Source organism: Erpetoichthys calabaricus, chromosome 6 (assembly GCF_900747795.2).
Source record: "Erpetoichthys calabaricus chromosome 6, fErpCal1.3, whole genome shotgun sequence".
NCBI classification, from domain to species: Eukaryota; Metazoa; Chordata; class Cladistia; order Polypteriformes; family Polypteridae; genus Erpetoichthys; species Erpetoichthys calabaricus.
Window position 1 is genome coordinate 208,900,860 of NC_041399.2, and position 21,566 is coordinate 208,922,425.

The window sequence follows — 21,566 nt, forward strand, 5'->3', positions numbered from 1 at the left end:
TTCACACACTGTTAGACACGCAGGCCTTCTTTCTCTTGTGTATGAACTACCGCCCGTCGGCTTTTAACATAGTTCCTAACCATTGGTCAATTGATATCCTTTCTGCATCAAGCAATTCCCGTCATTCGCCGGGCGAGGCGCATCTTCCCCACCATTCTGTACGGAGGTGAAGTGAGACGACTCCGAAAAGGCAAGGGTTAAACACCCTGTAACGACACTTTGGCGGGAAAGCGATGTGGGTGGGGCGTAGAATATGGTGCTGGCGAATAAAATCCTCCAGCGCCAGTGCCAGCGCTCTTGCAGCAATTGATAGACGCAGAGAGTGTCTCGCTGAAGCCGCTGTTCCTCGCTTCGTTTTTTGCTTCTGCACTCGACTGGCCTTGGATTATTACTATTAATATTATCACGATTACCTGGAACTTCGCGTTTACCTGAAACGTAAATTATTGGACTCGGTAAGGACTTGATTTGGATTTGTAAGCTGTCACTTTCTATTTTGGATACAATTTGGGGGAAAGCGTCTCCTACGCATTTTTATACTTTTTTTAAAGGGACGTGCGCTTAAGTTTGCTGCCATCTGTAGCCGTTTCAGCATTACCCTCCTGAAATTTATTTTTTAAATATATGTTACAAAGAACCTATCTGACAGACTGCACTGAGAAGGAGTGTTCTCTTTTCATGTGGGTCTCCTTACTCCTCATCTGACACCAGGAAGCCGGATCGGCGTCGATTCGTCTCTTGCAGCTGAACGTTTTCGCTTTCCTAAGGTGACACTTTTGTCCTATTTTATTTCCTCCTATAGGCGGCCGAGATGCCAATGCACGCCAGTTATCCCAGTAAAAACTACGACTACGATTACGACTCCATACAGCCGTACTTCTATTTTGACACCGAAGAGGAGGACTTCTATCAGCAGCAGCAGAGCCGGGTGCAGCCCCCGGCCCCCAGCGAAGACATCTGGAAGAAGTTCGAGCTGCTGCCCACGCCTCCGCTTTCTCCTAGCCGACGGAGCTCGCTTTCTGTTGCCATCCCGTCGGTCACCGAGCAGTTGGAGATGGTCACGGAGTTTTTGGGGGACGACATGGTGAACCAGAGTTTTATCTGCGACGGCGACGACGACTCGCAGGCTTTTCTCAAGTCAATAATCATTCAGGACTGCATGTGGAGCGGATTCTCGGCGACTGCCAAGTTGGAGAAAGTGGTCTCGGAGCGACTGGCGTCCATTCAGGCTGCCAGGAAGGAGTCGACCGCTGGCGTTAATGCCAGCCTCAATACCCACTATCTGCAGGACCTGAGCGCCGCGGTCGTGGAGTGCATTGACCCCTCGGTCGTATTAACATTTCCCTTGAATGACAGCTCCAGGTCGTGTGCCGAGACTCCACCGTCCCCGCTACCAGAAGACACGCCGTCAAATACCTGCAGCAGTGTGAGCAGCGGCAGCGATTCCGGTAAGTCTAACTAGGGCACTAGAAATGCGGGTGCGGGGACAGACGACCCCATCAAACACACAGAGGAGTGTAGAAACATGAGGCGCTCTAAACAGTAGTTCACACATAGTTAATACCGCCGTAAGGCAATACAGTTGTTTGAAGAAATACTTACAACATGCATTAAACATTTTTTCCCGTTTGGGTCGCGGAGCGCCTGCCCGCTCTCCCTTAGTTTGTGGGACGCACACATCCGGGTCTGTCAGTTCCCTAGCTTGATTTGTTTAAATTTAGTTCTGCACATTGGCGCAGGATTGTAGTCAGCACTGAAATGTTTTATAGCGGTGATTCATAGGAAGTGGTCCGTGGTGTAGGATAGGGAAACTGTTCAAGGATAGAAAAGAAATGCAGCGGCACTTGGGCTTTAGCTCCCTGGTGACCTTGTAACTGAATGAGTGAATAGCACTCTCGGAACTTGTGAGGCGCGGAGGAGGAGGAAATGTTAATGTGCAGACCTCTCACACGGACCATATGGGCAGCATTGACGGGCTATATACAGTATGTACGAACTGCACTCAACTGTTGTCATTTGCATGCTACTCTAGACAAATAAGATCTGTGCAAATCTAAAGAGTGATACAACACTTTGTGACCGTTCCGTTTTTAGGGCGAGCCGCTTAAGATTTAGTAGTGTTAAATAAAAAAGAACTTTATTAACTGTGCAGCCACTGCCTCATAACTCAAAGCGCAATAACGTATTTATTTGTTCTCATCACAGAAGAAAACGACGATGACGATGATGAAGAAGAAGATGATGATGATGATGATGATGAAGATGAGGAAGAAGACGACGAGGAAATCGACGTCGTGACAGTAGAAAAAAGACAGCCAACTAAACGGACAGATCCCAGCTCAGGGGCTGCTTCTGCCCCCCACAGAGCACACCACAGTCCCCTTGTTCTGAAGAGGTGTCACGTTTCCACTCAACAGCACAACTACGCAGCCCACCCATCCTCTAGGAACGAGCAGCCATCTGTCAAAAGACTAAAGCTAGAGAGCACACGGGTACTTAAGCAAATCAGTAACAACAGAAAGTGCTGGAGTCCCAGGACATCTGACACGGAGGAGAACGACAAGAGGCGGACTCACAATGTCCTGGAGCGCCAGAGGAGGAATGAACTTAAGCTGAGCTTTTTTGCGCTGAGAGATGAGATACCTGAAGTGGCGAATAACGAGAAAGCCCCTAAAGTGGTCATATTGAAGAAAGCGGCAGAATGCATTTTCAGTATGGAAACAGATGAGCAGAGGCTTGTAACCGTAAAAGAACAATTAAGAAAGAAAAACGACCAGTTGAGACTCAGACTTGAACAACTAAGGAACTCTCACATCTATTTGTAAAGACCTTTTTTTTTTCGGGGACATTTCCAAGGTTCTAAGTTTATTTTATTTTATTTTTTTGTGGACAGGATCATTGTTTTTTAAGACTGCTTGCCAATGCATGCTTAATGCAGATTTGAAAAGAAAAGGACTTGAATACTACACAACCTTGGTTCTGAATCTAACCAAAAACCTCAAACTGCCTCAATGGGACACACTCCGGTTTTATTTTATTTTTTATTTACAGATAATTTTGTATTTAAGTCATTTATTTTTCTTAAAAAAAAATAATAATAATAATAAAAAAGTACTTGAGAAATAGATAAATGTTTTATGACCTGTTGTATATAGTTAATCTTTTCAGAAAGTTGTATTTACTGTGTAATCATCTTGTTTTTATATACAGTACCTTTTTTTTTTTTTGCTTGGTTTGGTTTCACCAGATATGTCTTTTTTTGATTCTGAATCTTATTTAAATACAGTGCTTATTGTTTTAATGTTTTTCTTTTGTTTGGTAGCTCATTCCACACTTCTTTTCTTTTCATTGCTTTGTATTCTATTCAACCGAACTCTTCAATGTCAGTCAGTCATAAATAAAATTCACAGGGGTCTGCTGGAGCCAATCTCGGCCAACTCAGGGCGCAAGGCAGGAGCAAACCCACCGCAGGGCACACACACACACCCAGCACACACTAGGGACACCAATACTTGTATTGTGGGAAGAAACCCATGCAGACACGGGGAGAACATGCAAACTCCACACAGGGAGGACCCGGGAAGTGAACCCGGGTCTCCTAACTGAGAGGCAGCACCATGTCGCCCGTGTGTATATATATATGTATATTAACAGTACTTTGGGAATTAAAGATCCCCAGAAGGGCTTCTTAGCATGCCGTGGTGGAATGAGCCTGTGGCTAAAATGCCTCCAAGAGTTTGTTCAGGTATGGTTGATCATTTGAGCTCAAGTTGCTTTCCTGGGATACTTTAGTGTGGATCACCACACTGGCTACTATGGACTGATAGAACATATACAGTATGTGTATATATAAAATGCAAAGTTGACTGACTCACACATCAGCAAAAACACTATTCCCTGTTATGTTAAAAAGCTAAAATGTGGCAAGATGTACATTGGTACCCGGAGGAAACCCACGCAGACACGGGGAGAACATGCAACCTCCACGCAGGGAGGAACCGGGAAGCGAGGCAGCAGCACTACCACTGCGCCACTGTGCCACCCACCCTTCAATATTTTGAAAACAAATGAGAGTTGCCATTTGAACAGAAAAGATCTACCATTTTTTGATATCCGTTGTCCATTAAGACAATAATGCCACCAAGGAATGGTGGAAAGTTCCATAATAGGAATTTTTTAAAAACCTGCAGCCACGGTGGTCCTCCAGGACCGGAGTTGGCGACCCCTGCCCTATAGTACGCCAGACATACAAGATTGCTCTGATACTAAAGTTACCTGCTAAGCACTTGAATTGTGAACTATGTTTGAGTCCACATTTTAATAAACTTGCATCTGTCAGTTATAAGGGCAGAATTGCACATTTCTTTAATGTGTTAATGTATAACAGAAGCCCTTTTGTGAAAAGTGATAATGTCCACACATAATCAAAATACAGAAAGAACATAAGAAGTCATTTGAATAGAGTCTGGCCACAAAACGGCCAACTGCTAGGACTTTAAAGAGTAAAATGAGGAAGGCATTCAGCGGTTGTATGAAAGGGAAACTTTTTATTGAACACTTGTATGTTTCCACTGAATGCCTACACTACCTGTTCTTGATATACTGAGTTTTTGGTTATTCTTCTGAAAACATTTAAAGAAAAATATTCTGTGTCGGAAAATTACTTTGTGAGTTGCCATTACAAATGTTTAAGGGGCATATTTGGGGAATCCTTTTTCTTTAAGCATATTTTAAATCCCAGTTTCAAGGATACGCACTGCATGGTCTGTTTTGGTTCCCAGACCTTTAAGCAGGCAGCCAAGTTCTTGTCCATCATTCACATGCTTTTATATATATATATATATATATATATATATATATATATCCATCCATCCATTTTCCAACCCGCTATATCCTAACTACAGGGTCACGGGGGTCTGCTGGAGCCAATCCCAGCCAACACAGGGCACAAGGCAGGAACCAATCCCGGGCAGGGTGCCAACCAATGTTCCCTCTAAGGAGTAGCATATAGTGAGCAAAAAACATTGTTTATGAGCGACATTTTGTTTAAGCCAAAAATTTATGAGCACCAACTCCGACGGTCGGAATGAGCGATCGTGTGATAAGTACGAGCGACGCCATCGGAATGAGCGATCGTGCGGGAAGTATGAGCGATGCTCTGAATTCGTGTGAGCGATTGCTCACGCGCTCAGCTTAGAGGGAACATTGGTGCCAACCCACCGCAGTGTGTATATATATATATATATATATATATATATATATATTAAAGTTTACATTTAGTTATTAAGTGCAAATTTGATAATTACCTCTAAATTTCCATTGTTCTTTAATGTATATAATACAAAATAGAATAGAACAGGGGTGGGCAAAGTCAGTCCTGGAGGGCCGCAGTGACTGCGGGTTTTTCTTCCAACCCAGTTGCTTAATTAGAAAACAATCCACCTCAATCATTTCATTTCATGGCCTGTTAGTGCTTTAACTCGGCCATCTCAGGTCATTCTCATATCCAAGATTTTTTTTTTTCCCTTTCTAAGGATATCTCTCTATTATATAAAAAAAAATTTTGGATATGGTTATTTCACGACCCGCGTGACGAGACTTTGTGCCAAGAGATGAACTGAAAACCTAGCAGGTCCAAGCGGGGTCGGAAATAAAAGACAAAGAGTAGAAGACAAAGTAGAACGTCGTAAAGAGGTTCAAAAACGTTGGCGCGATACACCTGCAGAGCAGGTTAGAGATTATGAAAGTACTAAAATATGAAAGTCTCAAAAAACAGATGGGGAAGATCACATTAGGGTATCCGTCAATAAGGGCGCGCACATAAAGGCGACCTTCAAAAGGGCGACCTCAATTGAGCGCCGAATAACTGCGCGCATAAATAAAGGAGTGCTTCAAAAGGGTGACGTCAATTGGGCGCAGCGAATAAAGGCAAACACAACAAAATTACAGAAAATTTATTAGATAAAGGCAATGATTGAACGTATAAAAAGGTGAAAGCAAGAATATTAAAACATCCAATTAATTAATGCATGAACTTCTAACGAACTATTTCTAAAGCTCTCTCTATTTCGTTGTTTTCAAAATTACAGAAAATTAGATTAAGGTAATGACTGAATGTATAAAAAGGTGAAAGCAAGTTACACTTGAAGCTGTAGATTATGTGCAGTGCCACGCAGATATTCGAGATGCGGTCTATTAGCATAATCAAGGACAATTAATTTAATTCGCTCCGAAGGTCATCCTTTTGAAGCGCTCCTTTATTTGCGCGCGCATTTATTCGGCGCTCAATTGAGGTCGCCCTTTTGAAGCTCGCCTTTTTGTGTGCGCCCTTATTGAATAGAACCTCACATTAGCACTAAGAAACGGAAATTATTACTCAGTGAAATAACGGAACAGAGAAAAGAGATCAAATATACGAACATAGGTGATATGATATTGTTCGGCTTTAAAGTTTACGTCGGAGACTTGTAGATCGTCTAATTCGTGTTGCCATTGGGGAAAAGTAGTGTTTCTTCCCAATGAAGAGGCGTATCCACGAGAAATAAAAGATTTGTTGTTTGGTGAAAGTGAAATCCACAAACACTACAGGCAAAATATACACGTCTACAATAATCTGTTCATGTTCACATCATTCAATGCTCAAAACGTAGATTTACACGATTCAGGACCATACACTATGAGAATCTGTGGTCCCGCAACAATTAAAGCTACGACAAGTTTAATTTCAAAGTAACCACAATTCGGTCAGGTTTACATTTATGATCACAGAGAAGCGATGCAGCATAGAATCGAAAGAGTTAAACGATCGGATGTATAAGAGATTCTACAGCCAATAATGGATACAAATCCATAAGTATCGCACTTTACACGAAATTTATCTGAAAAAACACAGACAAAGAAGTTTTCTTGGATTTCTGTATGAATCGGAAAGATCACACTCGCATATTTAATAAACCAACATGGGACGAATTGTCAGTGATAATAGTTTCGAAAGACGGAGATAACAGAGACAGAGTTGATACTCGTGTTTAACAGAAAGCACAGCGCGACTCATCACAAACGGCAGATCCGGGAAATGGCGAGCACGTATGGACCCAAACATTGATTGGTGAGCAAAGCGAGCAGGGGGGGCAGAGCCCCCTAGTCATCCAAATGATTTGAAGGCTAAAATGGAGGGGTATTTCTCAGTCCTTCACTTTTTTCTCGTCACTTTCCTTCTAAGTATTTAATTAAACCAATTAGTACACGAGGGGTAGCGCTGCTGCCTCGCAGTTAGGAGACCCGGGTTCACTTCCCGGGTCCTCCCTGCATGGAGTTTGCATGTTCTCCCCGTGTCTGCGTGGGTTTCCTCCCACAGTCCAAAGACATGCAGGTTAGGTGCATTGGCGATCCTAAATTGTCCCATGTGTGTGCTTGGTGTGTGTGTGTGTGTGTGCGTGCCCTGTGGTGGGCTGGCGCCCTGACCGGGGTTTGTTTTCTGCCTTGTGCCCTGTGTTGGCTGGGATTGGCCCTGTAGTTAGGATATAGCAGGTTTGATAATGGATGGAATTAGTACATGATAAATATACACGGGTGTAAATGGAGAAATGCTGCCTTCTTTTGTCATTTGCATCTTATTGTTAATAAGAGAGGTTAGGAGCAGGCGCTGATACAACGCATTGCCGCAAGCACCACATGACAAACCACCTCAGGATCCCAGATTAGGACCCGAGTGCAGCCTTGTGACGGGTGACACCTCAGCACCACGCTAGTTCAGATGGAATGGAACAATGTGAGGTTTTTTTTTATGGTGGCCTGAGTGCCAATTCTGCCACCAACATCCAGGTTTGTCCGTGCAGGTTGGAGGGCCTTCATGCAGGGCTGGATGCAGATTAACATCATACCCAGCATGGAGCAATTGCAGGTTGAGGGCCTTGCTCAAGGGACCAGCAAAGTGGAGTCACTTCAGGCGTTTTACAGGATTTGAACCGGCAACCTTCGATTACAAGTGCAGATCCCTACCTCAGAGCCACCACTCCGCCCGTTATTGCTAATAAGGAGCAATTAAAAGCCAAGAATACAACTGTTTAGGACTAAAATAAGCAATAAGGGTCCAAAACTTAATGAGCGAGACAACTAAAGTGAAGCCGAAGTGTCACTTGAGCCATAAATGGTTCTTATTGAGCAATTCAGTTGGAACAAAAATCTGCGGCCCTCCAGGAACGACTTTGCCCACCCCTGGAATAGAACATTGTGCATGGTGTGTCCATTATTTCCTAAGCCAGTATGCCCAGCGTTTATTACAAAAATGCCCATTTCATGACGGAGAGATGGCAAGTTAAATCTGTCTTCCACTCCAAATGCAACAGTGTAATCCAAAGTCACATTAAAGAAACCAAATCGACGCTGTGATTTTATTAACTAGCAAAAAAAAGAGCACCTCTTATGAAGGAAAACAGGCAGGAGTGTGAAACATCACAGTAACTAGTAAAAAATTAAAAGTGGAACTATGAGGATTTTATTACACCGTTAAACAGAAATCATTTTTTGGACTTGTTGGAAACTAACTCTGCCTCTTTCTTTTAAGATCATTACATCTTACTCTGTAGGAACATTAGTTATTGGTTCTTGATTTTAAATCTGCACTGTTCGGCCTTTCAATTAGAAGGTGGATTCTTTCTTTTATTTTTGTAATTGGGTTCTTTGTTTAATTAGGCTTCTCTCCCCACCATGTTCTCAGTCGGATTCTCACTGCTGTGTAGGCTTTGCTTTTATTACAAATGTGCTGCACTTGGGACTCTTTGTTTTAGGTTTCCTTTCTCCTCTGCATTCCCCCTTGTTTTACTGCAACAGCTTGCTTGTGTGGAGACTGTCCTATTCATTCTTAATCAAGCATAACAAACAGTTTCCAATAATAAGATTTGTCTGTAAATGAAAAATAAAACCCAATCTGTATGTAATGCCAGCCCACTGCTTCTTTTTGGCCTGATTTGTGAATTTCCCCTTGGGATTAATAAAGTATCTATCTATCTATCTATCTATCTATCTATCTATCTATCTATCTATCTATCTATCTATCTATCTATCTATCTATCTATAAATGTAATGAATTATTATTATTATTATCTATCTATCTATCTATCTATCTATCTATCTATCTATCTATCTATCTATCTATCTATCTATTATATAGTGCCCTTCATATCATCTGTTATATGGTGCCTTTCATATCTATCTATCTATCTATCTATCTATCTATCTATCTATCTATCTATCTATCTATCTATCTATCTATCTATAAATGTAATGAATTATTATTATTATTATCTATCTATCTATCTATCTATCTATCTATCTATCTATCTATCTATCTATCTATCTATCTATCTATTATATAGTGCCCTTCATATCATCTGTTATATGGTGCCTTTCATATCTATCTATCTATCTATCTATCTATCTATCTATCTATCTATCTATCTATCTATCTATCTATCTATCTATCTATTATATAGTGCCCTTCATATCATCTGTTATATGGTGCCTTTCATATCTATCTATCTATCTATCTATCTATCTATCTATCTATCTATCTATCTATCTATCTATCTATCTATCTATCTATCTATAAATGTAATGAATTATTATTATTATTATTATTATCTATCTATCTATCTATCTATCTATCTATCTATCTATCTATCTATCTATCTATCTATCTATCTATCTATCTATTATGTAGTGCCCTTCATATCATCTGTTATATGGTGCCTTTCATATCTATCTATCTATCTATCTATCTATCTATCTATCTATCTATCTATCTATCTATCTATCTATCTATCTATCTATCTATAAATGTAATGAATTATTATTATTATTATTATTATCTATCTATCTATCTATCTATCTATCTATCTATCTATCTATCTATCTATCTATCTATCTATAAATGTAATGAATTATTATTATTATTATTATTATCTATCTATCTATCTATCTATCTATCTATCTATCTATCTATCTATCTATCTATCTATCTATCTATTATATAGTGCCCTTCATGTCATCTGTTATATGGTGCCTTTCATATCTATCTATCTATCTATCTATCTATCTATCTATCTATCTATCTATCTATCTATCTATCTATCTATCTATCTATCTATCTATCTATCTATAAATGTAATGAATTATTATTATTATTATTATTATTATCTATCTATCTATCTATCTATCTATCTATCTATCTATCTATCTATCTATCTATCTATCTATCTATTATATAGTGCCCTTCATATCATCTGTTATATGGTGCCTTTCATATCTATCTATCTATCTATCTATCTATCTATCTATCTATCTATCTATCTATCTATCTATCATATAGATTTTCATATCTTTCTGTTATATAGTGCCTTTCATATCTATCTATCTATCTATCTATCTATCTATCTATCTATCTATCTATCTATCTATCTATCTATCTATCTATCTATCTATCTATCTGATCAGGTTTGTCATAAATAGACGTTTACATTTACAGCCCACAATGTGGTCAAAGCGGGTTTTTAATAAGAGCAGTGAAGAGAAAGAATATAATGAAACCTTTCTGTTAGCAAAAAGAAAAATATGTGCATGTGTGGAATCAAAAGACTTTCGTCATTTTTCACCTGACAAGTCAAGCAAAATGACACTTTAGATCAGTGGTTCTCAAACTGTGAGGTGGGCCCCCCTAGGGTAGGGGCACGAAGTAACAAAAAGGGGGGCGCAAAGATGTGAAAAAAAGAAAACAAGAATCGAAAATTAACTTAAACTACATTCTGATACTAGAAAAATAAATATAGAGTTACATAAATGTCGATAAAAGTTAAGTAAGTATAATAAAATATGCCACTATGATATATCATTTTTAAAAAAGAACAAATTGGTATTAGTGGGCTCCTTTCAAAAAAACATTAGGGGGGCGCGATTAAAATTGTTATGAAAACTCGGGTCACAAATACTTAAAGGCTGAGAAACTCTACCTTAGATTGGCTAACTAGAAAGATTACAATATGCCAGTTGTCGAGGAAATTCAGGCCTCTTCTTCAGGCCAGATCTGAGTTGCCTCAAAAGCTTGCATATTGTAATCTTTCTAGTTTCTCATTTCATCTATAATGGCTAATAGGGTCCGGCGCCCCAGTACTCCAGTATTCATTGATAAGAGTCGTAACAGACTGGCTGCTGAAACTCTCACTTTCAAGAAGTCCCAAGTAGTTTTAACCAGTTTAAAGTTGCCTCATTTAATGAGAAGTTTATACCTATTTTGAGTAAGAATCTGATTCACTTCATTCACTTAATGACTAAATAATGCTTAGTTATTTTGGGAGAGATTAAAGATAACAGATGACCGCACAAAGCCTTAGGTTATCACAAATGAGAGTTGCTATTTGAACAAAACAGGTCTACCATCTTGACATCAGTTGTCCATTAAGACAATAATGCCCCTTCTTCAGGCAAGATGTAAGAGGTAAGATGAAGAAGGGGCCCGAGTTGCCTCGAAAGCCTGCATATTGTAATCCTTTTAGTTAGCCAATAAAAGATGTCATTTTGCTTAATGGTTGCAAGACATGGACGCTATCCAGTGACCAGAGACGAAGACTGGACTCCTTTGGTACTGTGTCTCTCCTGAAAAATCCTTGGGTACCGTTGGTTTGACTTTGTGTTGCTCATGGAGTCCTGAATGAGGCACATGACCTGCATTGTGAGGGAGCGTCAGTTACGGCACTACGGCCATGTGGCGTGTTTTCCCGAGGGTGATCCACCTCACAGGACCCTCATTGTTGAGGACCCGAGGGGCTGGACCAGGCCAAGGGGTCGCCCACGTAACACCTGGCTGCAGCAGATAGAGGGTCATTTCCGGAGGGTGGGATTGGACTGTGTATCTGCCTGGGGAGTTGCCAACCGGGATCCTGACTTGTTTTGTTGTGTAGTGGGTGCGCCAACGTGCTGTACCAGTGCAGGCTCCCCAACTTGACTTGACTTGACTTGATTTTGCTTAACTTCTCATTTCGTCCATAATGGCTAACAGGGTCAGGCACCCTACTTTTCTTTCACCTGACACAAATTCCAATTTTACTACATTGAAAAATCTGTTGGGATTGATAACTTGCTGAAGCTGGGAACAGTATTTGTAGGTTCAAATCTATCTTTTAATTATGGCACATGCGGTAGGTCCAGTTTTTATTTTTGAAACTAAAAAAATGTAAATGGAGTGAACTTACATCCCAAATAAAATTTTAGGGCATTACTGTAAAAATAAAAAAATAAAAATACCAGCCATAATGCTGTAGAATCCTCTTTTCCACCTAGAATGTGAGATAAAGATCTCTGGCAATCAGTGACATGCTATAAGGTTCATGGCTGGTGACTCCTTCAGAGTGAGATTTAGAAATACTGTACAGTATATGAACCCAAAAGAGTAGCTTAATCACTTTTCAATTAGCAGACAGCATAATGACTACTGGTTATGTTTCAGATCTCATCAGCATTCTGTACACACTCATAGGTAAGGCGCATATTTGGATAAGAAAGAACGTTACATATAGCGACGAGAGCGCATTTGCTCCTCACCCTCCATGTGTTCTAAACTTGCCGTTGCAATTCCACAATTCAAACTCATTCAATACAAATGAAAGTATCGAGTGGTGTACAAAAATAAAACACGGTTTCAATTTTGACCTTAATTAAAATATTTAGTTGTTTTTATAAGCTTTTCATTCTGATGCTTTAATCAATTTTAATACAGACTGTTCAACAAAAGGATAACAAGAAAAACAAAAGAATATTTTATTTAAGGTCAAAGTTGAGTTTTTAAATATTGGATTGTTTTTTTTCTTAGTCAGCTCCCATTTTTGGGGAAATTGAAAACCGTTTATGTTCTTACCTTCATTTGTAAATGAAGTCCATGCGCCTATCCTTCTCCACAAAAATCTCTGTCACTTTCTTGTAAAATTCCTCCTGATTTTCCTTTACTTTTAAAAATGTTAATCTTCCATTTTGGCACTCAGTCGGAACAAAAAAATAAAAATAAATGGACAGCTGCTGTGCACTTGACTTTCTGATCTCGCTAACTTACTGGCGCCTCTGCGTATAAGAACAGTAGTCACAAGATCCCGTTTGGCTCACAGGCGCCCCCTTCAGGCCGGCACGATACTGTCTGCCTCACCTTGTGCCTTTTCTTGAACACAAGTAATCCCGCGATTCTCTAGAGAATCCACGAATGGCAATCAGTTTCTGTTCCGTCCGATATTTGGATAGATGACATATCATGGAGGGTGGGTGTGTCTGGGGAAATGTCATTTAATTAAATAAGCATATCTGTACTAAGGCGGTTTCGTTTTGTGGAGACGTGATTCCGTTGCCTTTGCTGACACCGATTGCTGGCAGAGTGGAGCACAGCAAGTTTAGGTGTGGGCGGTCGTGTCCGGGCGGCTGTACAACCTGGCGTGCACGCTTTACCTCATGTTTAGTTCACAGGTCGTGAAGTGGGCACCACCTACTGACTCTGGGAAGCCGCTGCGTTTGACTCTGGGGCGCCACAGTGCGTATGCGCTTCGGTGCGTCCGCCGTGCATAAATCTAACTACACATATTTGTACTACATCGGTCTCTTTGTGTGGGCACCTTCGTTCATTGTGTTTATCAATACGGGCTCGTTTTGTATTTCCGTCACGCCACCTACTGATGCTGGGAAGCCGCTGTGTTTGACTCTGGGGCGCCGTGGCGCATTTGTACTACAGCGGATTCTTTGTGTGGGCGCCTTCGTTCATTGTTGTTGCGTTCGTTTATTGTGTTTATCCATACGGGCTCGTTTTGTATTTCCGTTAGTTGAGCTCTTTCATTGTGGAGCCGTGACATGTTTGCTTCTGGTGTGTCTGAAGTGGGTGCCACCTACTGACTGTGGGAAGCCGCTGCGTTTGAGCGCAGTGCGCATGCGTTTTGGTGCGTCCGTGCATAAATTAAACTGTGGTTTAGTAATATAGATCCCGGATGATTTTGCGACTTCTCTCATCACGCTAAATATCATAGTTCGCTTTGCCGGAGCGATTTATTTGCGCTAATCCAAAACAGAGGCTGCTGGGAGGGGCCCTCCTCACTCACGCGCCAGCCTCCAACGTCTGTCTGTCTGTCTGCCTGCCTGTCTACTTTTCACCAGAGAACTACTTAACGGATTTAGATTGGTTTTTTTTTTTCTATAATTTTCTTGAACATTCCGGCTGATTTTGCGCCTTTTCTCATCGTGCTAAGTATCATAGTTCGCTTGCAGGAGTGATTTATTCACGCTTTTCCAAGACAGAGGCAGCCAGGAGGGCCCTCCTCACTCACGCGCCAGCCTCCATTCAAATCGCTGAGCGCACCTTGCATCTGCTTAGCTGTTTTGTTCATTGATTTTTAACGTTTGTCCTATTTTACTACTATGTGGGCAGACCCATGGGGGACAGCTAGTTATAGATAATCACATATTTCCACTTCTGCGGTGGGCTGGCACCCTGCCCCGGGGATTTGTACCTGCCTTGTGCCCTGTGTTGGCTGGGATTGGCTTCAGCAGACCCCCACGACTCTGTGTTAGGTTATAGTGGGTTGGATGTTGACTGACTGACATATTTCTACTTTCCCAAAAACCACATTATTCAATTAGGGAATGCACTCAGTATTGGAACCAGTAGAGATTGCTATATTAACAATACATTTGCATCCTTTGAACTGCTGTGCCTCCAATTTAATACCTCCTCAATGTAAGACAGATAATAAAAAAAAGGCCAGTTTCCCTAACACTTCTTCACTGTCTTTCATAGAAATAACACTTTCTAATTGTGGCAAAGATACAGGAAGTATTTTTACATTAGAATAGTGCTTGTAAAAGATTGCTGCTCTAAATAAGCTGAGATAGCATTGAAAGCTCCACCTATCATTTAGATTCTTAGATAGCAAATGGACGCTCGAGATGAAACACACACTTCTTCAATATGTGTGAAACACTGTCTAACCCAATTCGAATTGTGTATTGCATACATTTCCTTTTATTCAAAGTATCCTAAAAGTAGGCGGCACGGTGGCGCAGTGGGTAGCGCTGCTGCCTCACAGTTGGGAGATCTGGGGATCTGGGTTCGCTTCCCAGGTCCTCCCTGCGTGGAGTTTGCATGTTCTCCCCGTGTCTGCGTGGGTTTCCTCCCACAGTCCAAAGACATGCAGGTTAGGTGGATTGGCAATTCTAAATTGGCCCTAGTGTGTGCTTGGTGTGTTTGTGTGTGTCCTGCGGTGGGTTGGTACCCTGCCTGGGATTGGTTCCTGCCTTGTGCCCTGGATTGGCTCCAGCAGACCCCCGTGACCCTGTGTTCGGATTCAGCAGGTTGGAAAATGGATGGATGGATGGATCCTAAAAGTATGTGAGTCAAGACTCTACTTATCAGATTTGTTGTCAGTCACCTTCTTCCTTGGGTCATGTTTTGAGAGTGTTGAACACCATGTTCTGTGCTCAAATTCTACTGCAATTGAAACTCTTCCTATTGTGCAATGCATGCGTAATGGGAGCGTCCATGTGACGCTACTAAGGTAAGCAATTTAGCACCAACCCCCGGGGAAACACAAGACCCCTTTGAGAGGACAAGCCTCACGATGACTGCTAACATTATTCTCCATTTTGCCTCGGCGGTCCGACCTCTTTCACCCCATGGGCTATTTAAAGAACAATGTCACAGGAAGTGGGCACTCAGTTCTGGAACCATTACAGAAGAGAATGGAGCTCCACATCCACAGACCACTTTGAACCCTTGTTGCTTAAAAGAGAGGTAAAGAGTGGCACTGACGGACGACAACTTACGTGATGACTTTTATTTGGACTTTCCTTTTTTTTTTAATAACAACATTCCATACAAATAAGTCAACTTTAACAAAAAAAAAAAAAAATCAACCCCCACCCCTGAGAAAGAGAGCATGGCCAGCAGTGTAAAACTTTATGCTAGTAAAAATAAGAAAATAGATGAATTAATAAATGAATAAAGATGAATGGAGTAAAAGAGGGGTGAGAACCTGCTTCCTCAGTGCTTTAAATGCTTATTCTAAAATATTATTGATTAGATCCTGCCAGGTTTTGAAAATGTTTTGTACAGATCCTCTAAGTGAGAATTTGATTTTTTTCCAGTTTCAAATAGTATATACAGTAACCTCAGTTACCCACAAACGTAGATTGGTGAGTTAGGATTCTTCCAGTTGAGCAAAACAAGTCCCACCTGCCAAGTTGTTTTGCCTGCCTAAGATAAAGTCATCCCTGATGGAGGATCACAGTTATCGTGGGAAAGAGGGGTCCTTTCATCGGATTAGCGCTATTTCAGCTGTGGAATGGCCAAATCGGGGAGGCAGCTTGATGAATAAGGTCTCCAGGACTCTAAACAAATCCAAATCATATTATGTGATATCATCTACTGTTAAATTCTGGTCCATACTTGTAAAATTTTTATTTGTATACTGTATTGAGGATTTGTTCTGTTCTATGTATTGTATTGTATCGACCCCCTTCTTTTTGACACCCACTGCACGCCCAACCTACCTGGAAAGGGGTCTCTCTTTGAACTGCCTTTCCTGAGGTTTCTTCCAATTTTTTCCCTACAAGGGTTTTTTGGGAGTTTTTCTTGTCTTCTTAGAGAGTCAAGGCTGGGGGGCTGTCAAGAGGCAGGGCCTGTTAAAGCCCGTTGCGGCATTTCTTGTGTGATTTTGGGCTATACATAAAATAAATTGTAAGTCTACTGTACGTGCCAATAGTGAAGTAAAGGCAATCACAGTTTGTTAATCCTTCTCCACTTTAAGCCCCCCTCTGTGAGCCCACCAAACACGGCTGTTAGTGGATTAGGGGGGATTGTGACACCAAGGCTGTCTGAAAGGCATTTAAAGATTTTGGTCCAGAATGATGTTAACTTGGTGCAGGACCAAAACATGTAGCCCAGTGAGGCTGGAGCTCGATTGCAATGTTCACAGGTTGGCTCTCGCCCTGGAAACATTCTGGATAATTTTAAACGAGAGAGATGTGCTCGATATAAAATTTTGAGTTGAATAATTGTATGCTTTGTGCATATGGAGCTCAAGTGAATTCTGTGCATCACTACCTTCCACTCCTTTTCTGAGATGTTGACTGAGAGATCCTTTTCCCACTGCATTCTGGGATCTTGAAAAGGGAGGGACTGAAAAATAGTTTTATATATTGCTAGCAAAATACCCGCGCTTCGCAGCGGCAAAGTACTGCCTTAAAATTGTTATTAAGAAGTAAACATTTTTAAACTGAGGGAAAATATACAAATAATTATTTGTTAAGGATCTCTTTGTATACCACGTTGTCAGTTCAGCCCTCCGGTTGTAATATGACCAAGTTGTGCGCTAAGCTTACTCTTGAGCATGCAACGTACAGTTGGCCTTGTGAAAAGCAATCTTGCCTCAAATCAATGCCAACCTTTTGTAGGGTTTGTCCCTGAGACTTTTTAATTGTCATTGCGAAGCAGAGCCTTACTGGAAATTGGAGGCGTTTCAATTGAATTTGGAGATCAGAGAGTATAACGGGGATGCGAGGAATAAAAACTCTCTCCCCTGAGCCACTGCCAGTAAAAATAGTTGCTTCAATTAGGTTCTTTTGCAGACACGGGAACTGAAGTCTCGTGCCGTTACAAAGTTTCGGTGGCTGTACACAAATCCACAATCGGCTTTTTTGAGCCAAACCTGTTGTTTTCGTATGAGCCGCTTTTTATTATTGGGATCGTACCTAGAAACAGAAGCTCTATTGACTTGTGGATTTGCATGCGAACATTTAGTGGCAGCGTCTTGTGGGATATGGCCGGCCATTTATCCCGGCCAATACCCCCAGGCCGCTAGATGGAGCCCTCCTTGCAACATGGAGATGCCCCGAATTCCAGCAGGGCATCATGGACTCTGGAGTTTTAATACACAGCCCTGCTGGATAACGTCTGGGCCGCCAGGGGATGCTGCAGGGAGACACAGACAAGTTTATTTTCCATACAGCCCGGAAGTAAATCCTAGTCACATGGATGGAAGAAATAAAGTGCTTCCGGGCTGATGAAGAAAAGAAGTTTTTACCTGACCTGGAAGTGATGAGGACTTATGGATTGTTGGGATGGAACCACTTCCGGGTCAGGGACTATAAAGGACTCTGGGAAACCCCAGACGAGGGAGCTGAGCTGGGAGGAAGGGTGGCAACGCGTCTGGGAGAGGAGGATTAGTTATTGTATTGATTATTGATTATATGAATAGTGTGGAGTGGAGGGTGCTTTGTGCACATTATTATAAAATAAATAATAATTGGATTTTTACCCAGTGTTTGGAGTGGTACCTGAGGGTTCAAGAGGTCAATAGGGGCCTCAACTGCGACAGTCTCTATGAACTTGTGGATTTCTGTGTGAGTATTTAGCGACAGCGTATCTATTAAGTTGTGGATTTTTCTGCGAGTATTTGGCGGCAGCGTCACAAAGTTGTTTCCGTGTAGCTGCATCAGAAAATGTACCACGACGTCTGACACGCCTCCTTTTTACTGTTTTCTCACAGCTTGGATTGCTGCTGTCATAATCGGTTTGTTTCATGGTTTGTTTCAATTACGTTAGTATTTGCAGGACTTGTTGTGTTGAAGTGACATTCGGCATCTGTCAAGCGTTGTAATCATACAAGCGGTTTCATCGATAACTTTGCATCCTGCTTTTGAGAGTTGAAACATTCATAAACATCAAAGTGTCCACTACTCAAATCATCACCTGTGAATCTAAGATGTTTAAGAGGCATTGGCAGTTCTCCAAACGTGTAAAATAGGCAGGCAGCCAACTACGTGGGAGGCCGGGGGACGCAGGACGCAACCCCACCTCACACGGCGACCGAGCTGCAGGCTGTGAACGTCTATATGTACAGTATGTAAGTAGGATTCAGTTATGACCGTTACGTGTAGAATTTCGAAATGAAACCTGCTTAACTTTTGTAAGTAAGCTGTAAGGAATGAGCCTGCCATGCTGTCTGAGTCCTCAAGACTGATCGATATTTTTATGGCATAGAAGGAGGTGGGAGGTTAGGAGAATTGGGCAGGTTCTGTTTAACAAAGTTTCCAATTTGAGGGTAGTGAAAGAAATGAGTTGCTGGAAAGTTCAATCTGGAGTGTAATTGTTTGTAGGATGCAAAGACGTTGTCTATGTACAGATCTCTAAGTGATTTAATCCCAGATGTTTTCCAGACATTAAAAACTGCATAAGTTTGAGAGAGGGTGGGAAAAGGTGGTTCTCATGCAGATAAAAGCTTCTCTATCTTAGAAATACTTCCTACATTACTGGTTCCATATTCTGAGTGAGTGAAGCACAATTGGGTTGTTAGTTTATTGGCGATGACTTGTACTTATTGGGGTACAAAGTAGGGAATATGAAGAAGTGCTGCAGGATTTTATTTCTATTGCAGACCAAGCCTGTGTCTGTTCATCTATTTGTGTCCATGTCCAGATTTTTAAAGTTTGTATGTTTACCGCTCAATACTAGAATCGAAAGTTAGGTAGTGCCGTGCCACCTTCTGCTTTAGGTCTTTGTAGGGTCGCTCTTTGGATACGTGGATGTTTTGAATTCCAAATAAATGAGGTTATGAATCTAATTTCTTAAAAAATTATCTATTGATGTATATTGGAATGTTTTGAAATAAAAAGAGAAGCATAGTAAGGGTATTCATCTTAACAATGTTAATTCTTCCAGCTAAAGTGAGATGAAGGGTAGACCATCTATGCAAGTCTAGCGTCATTTATTCTATGAAGACAGCAAAATTTTATTGATAGGGAGCTTTATGTTTACTTGTGATGTTTACCCCTTGGTATTTAAACTGATCTGCGATGATAAAAATCTAATATTGTGTGGTTGAGAAATCACTGGGAAGAGCTCACTTTCATTCAAATTGATTCTGAGACCAGACATCTTCTGAAATTCTGTTAGTGCTGTTAAGACTGCAGGTACAGTATTTTGTGGGTCTGATATATACAGTACCATATCATCTGCATATAGCGAAATTTTCTGTTCCAGTCCTTCTCTGATAATCCCCTTTATCTCAACAGCATTTTGACAGTGAATTGCTTTCCTTTTACATTTCTTTGTTTACCCAACATTATACGGGGTCTGTTGTCATTCTTGTTTACATCATTTATCAGATAGTCACAATAATCACTAATCCCACTGGTCAACAAGCATTTTGCTACAGGGATTCTTTCACCTTTTACTTTAACAGATTTCACTTGCTGACTCCAAATCTGAAAACCGTTTTCGTCCAGCACATCCCATATTTTAGTTATGATGTTCCAGGTCTTGGACAACTAGGGTGACTGGACAGTAAAAGGCAATGTGTTTCAGCATTTCAGAAATAAGTTTGGCCTCAAGAAAAGTGAAGCCAAAATTAAGGAAGGTGTTTTTGTTGGCCCTGAAATCCGTGGACTGATGCTTGACGATGAGTCCAAAAAGAAACTGAAGCCTACTGAATTGACATCCTCATTCGTGCGGGTTGTCCAGAATTTTCTTGACAAGCACAGAGCAGAGAATTATACTGAGTTTGTGGAGAATATTCTGAAAGTATATTAGCTTACGGGAGCCAGAATGTCACTGAAGATGTCATTTTTTTACATTCTCATCTCGACTTTTTTCCACCAAATCTAAGCGATGTCAGAGATGAGTATAGGGAAAGATTTCATCAAGCTATAAAGGTGATGGAAAACTGATATCGGGAAAAATTCACTAACTACCAGTGGCGTAGCTTTCAAGGGGGGACATCTGTCCCCAGGCGCAGCGTCCTGGGGGCGCCATTTTAAAATTTTCTTTCCCGTCCCCATTGCATTTTGGCAAACAGGAGGGGGCGCGAAATCTTCAGTTGTCCCTTGGCGCTGAAAACCCTAGCTATACCTCTGGTAATTACTGTTGGTTCTTGCAAAGAGAGACGGATGTGCAGTACAAGAGCAAAAGCAAGGGCCTCCAACAACATTTTTGGGCACGCTGACCTCACTTTTACATTGAGGTAAATTGACATAAGTATAGTTTAACATGTCTCTGGTATTGCCTTCTGGTTTGTTTTCAGAATAAACACATCAAAACAATTTTGGTGGGACAGAGTCCAGACTTCAGATATCGTGTTGATATGTTGATATTGATATTCAAAAGTGTCAAAACGTCAATGATGTGTATTTCAAAAACCTGATGTGTGGCTTAATTCCGACTTCATATATGGAATCAGTGTGTACAACTTAATAAGAGCTGCTCTGAAGTTCCCAGAAGCAAACAAAAAATATTTTTTGTAGACCAGTGTTCCTCTAACAGTTCTACTTGGAGTAATGCCCAATGGGACATTAATGCTCAATGAACAGTCTAATGTGGTGCAAGCATGATATTCAGAAAGTTTTGGTTTTCTTTTTTCAATCTGGCAGGCATTTTTCAATGTTGGCCTTGCTTAAGCACTTCTAGTCATTGATAACGTAAAGTATTTGTACATTTCAATTTCTCTGATTATTTCACATTAAATCTTTCATTTTCTTTGCTCCTCAAAAGG

At 41.0% G+C, this 21,566-nt stretch overlaps 1 protein-coding gene across 2 annotated transcripts; it reads left to right on the top strand.

The window, feature by feature from the left end:
* Nucleotides 1-272: 272 nt before the first annotated feature.
* Nucleotides 273-3,305, top strand: LOC127528387 (transcriptional regulator Myc-like). Of its 2 annotated transcripts, XM_051929004.1 has the most exons (3): nt 273-455; nt 803-1,448; nt 2,206-3,305. In XM_051929004.1, exons 2-3 carry the CDS (start codon nt 812-814, stop codon nt 2,823-2,825), a joined length of 1,257 nt encoding a protein of 418 aa, XP_051784964.1. In that variant the 5' UTR covers nt 273-455; nt 803-811; the 3' UTR covers nt 2,826-3,305. The 2 variants fall into 2 exon arrangements, with proteins under 2 accessions (XP_051784964.1, XP_051784965.1); XM_051929005.1 differs by lacking the exon at nt 273-455 and having other exon boundaries at nt 462-1,448.
* Nucleotides 3,306-21,566: the final 18,261 nt, after the last annotated feature.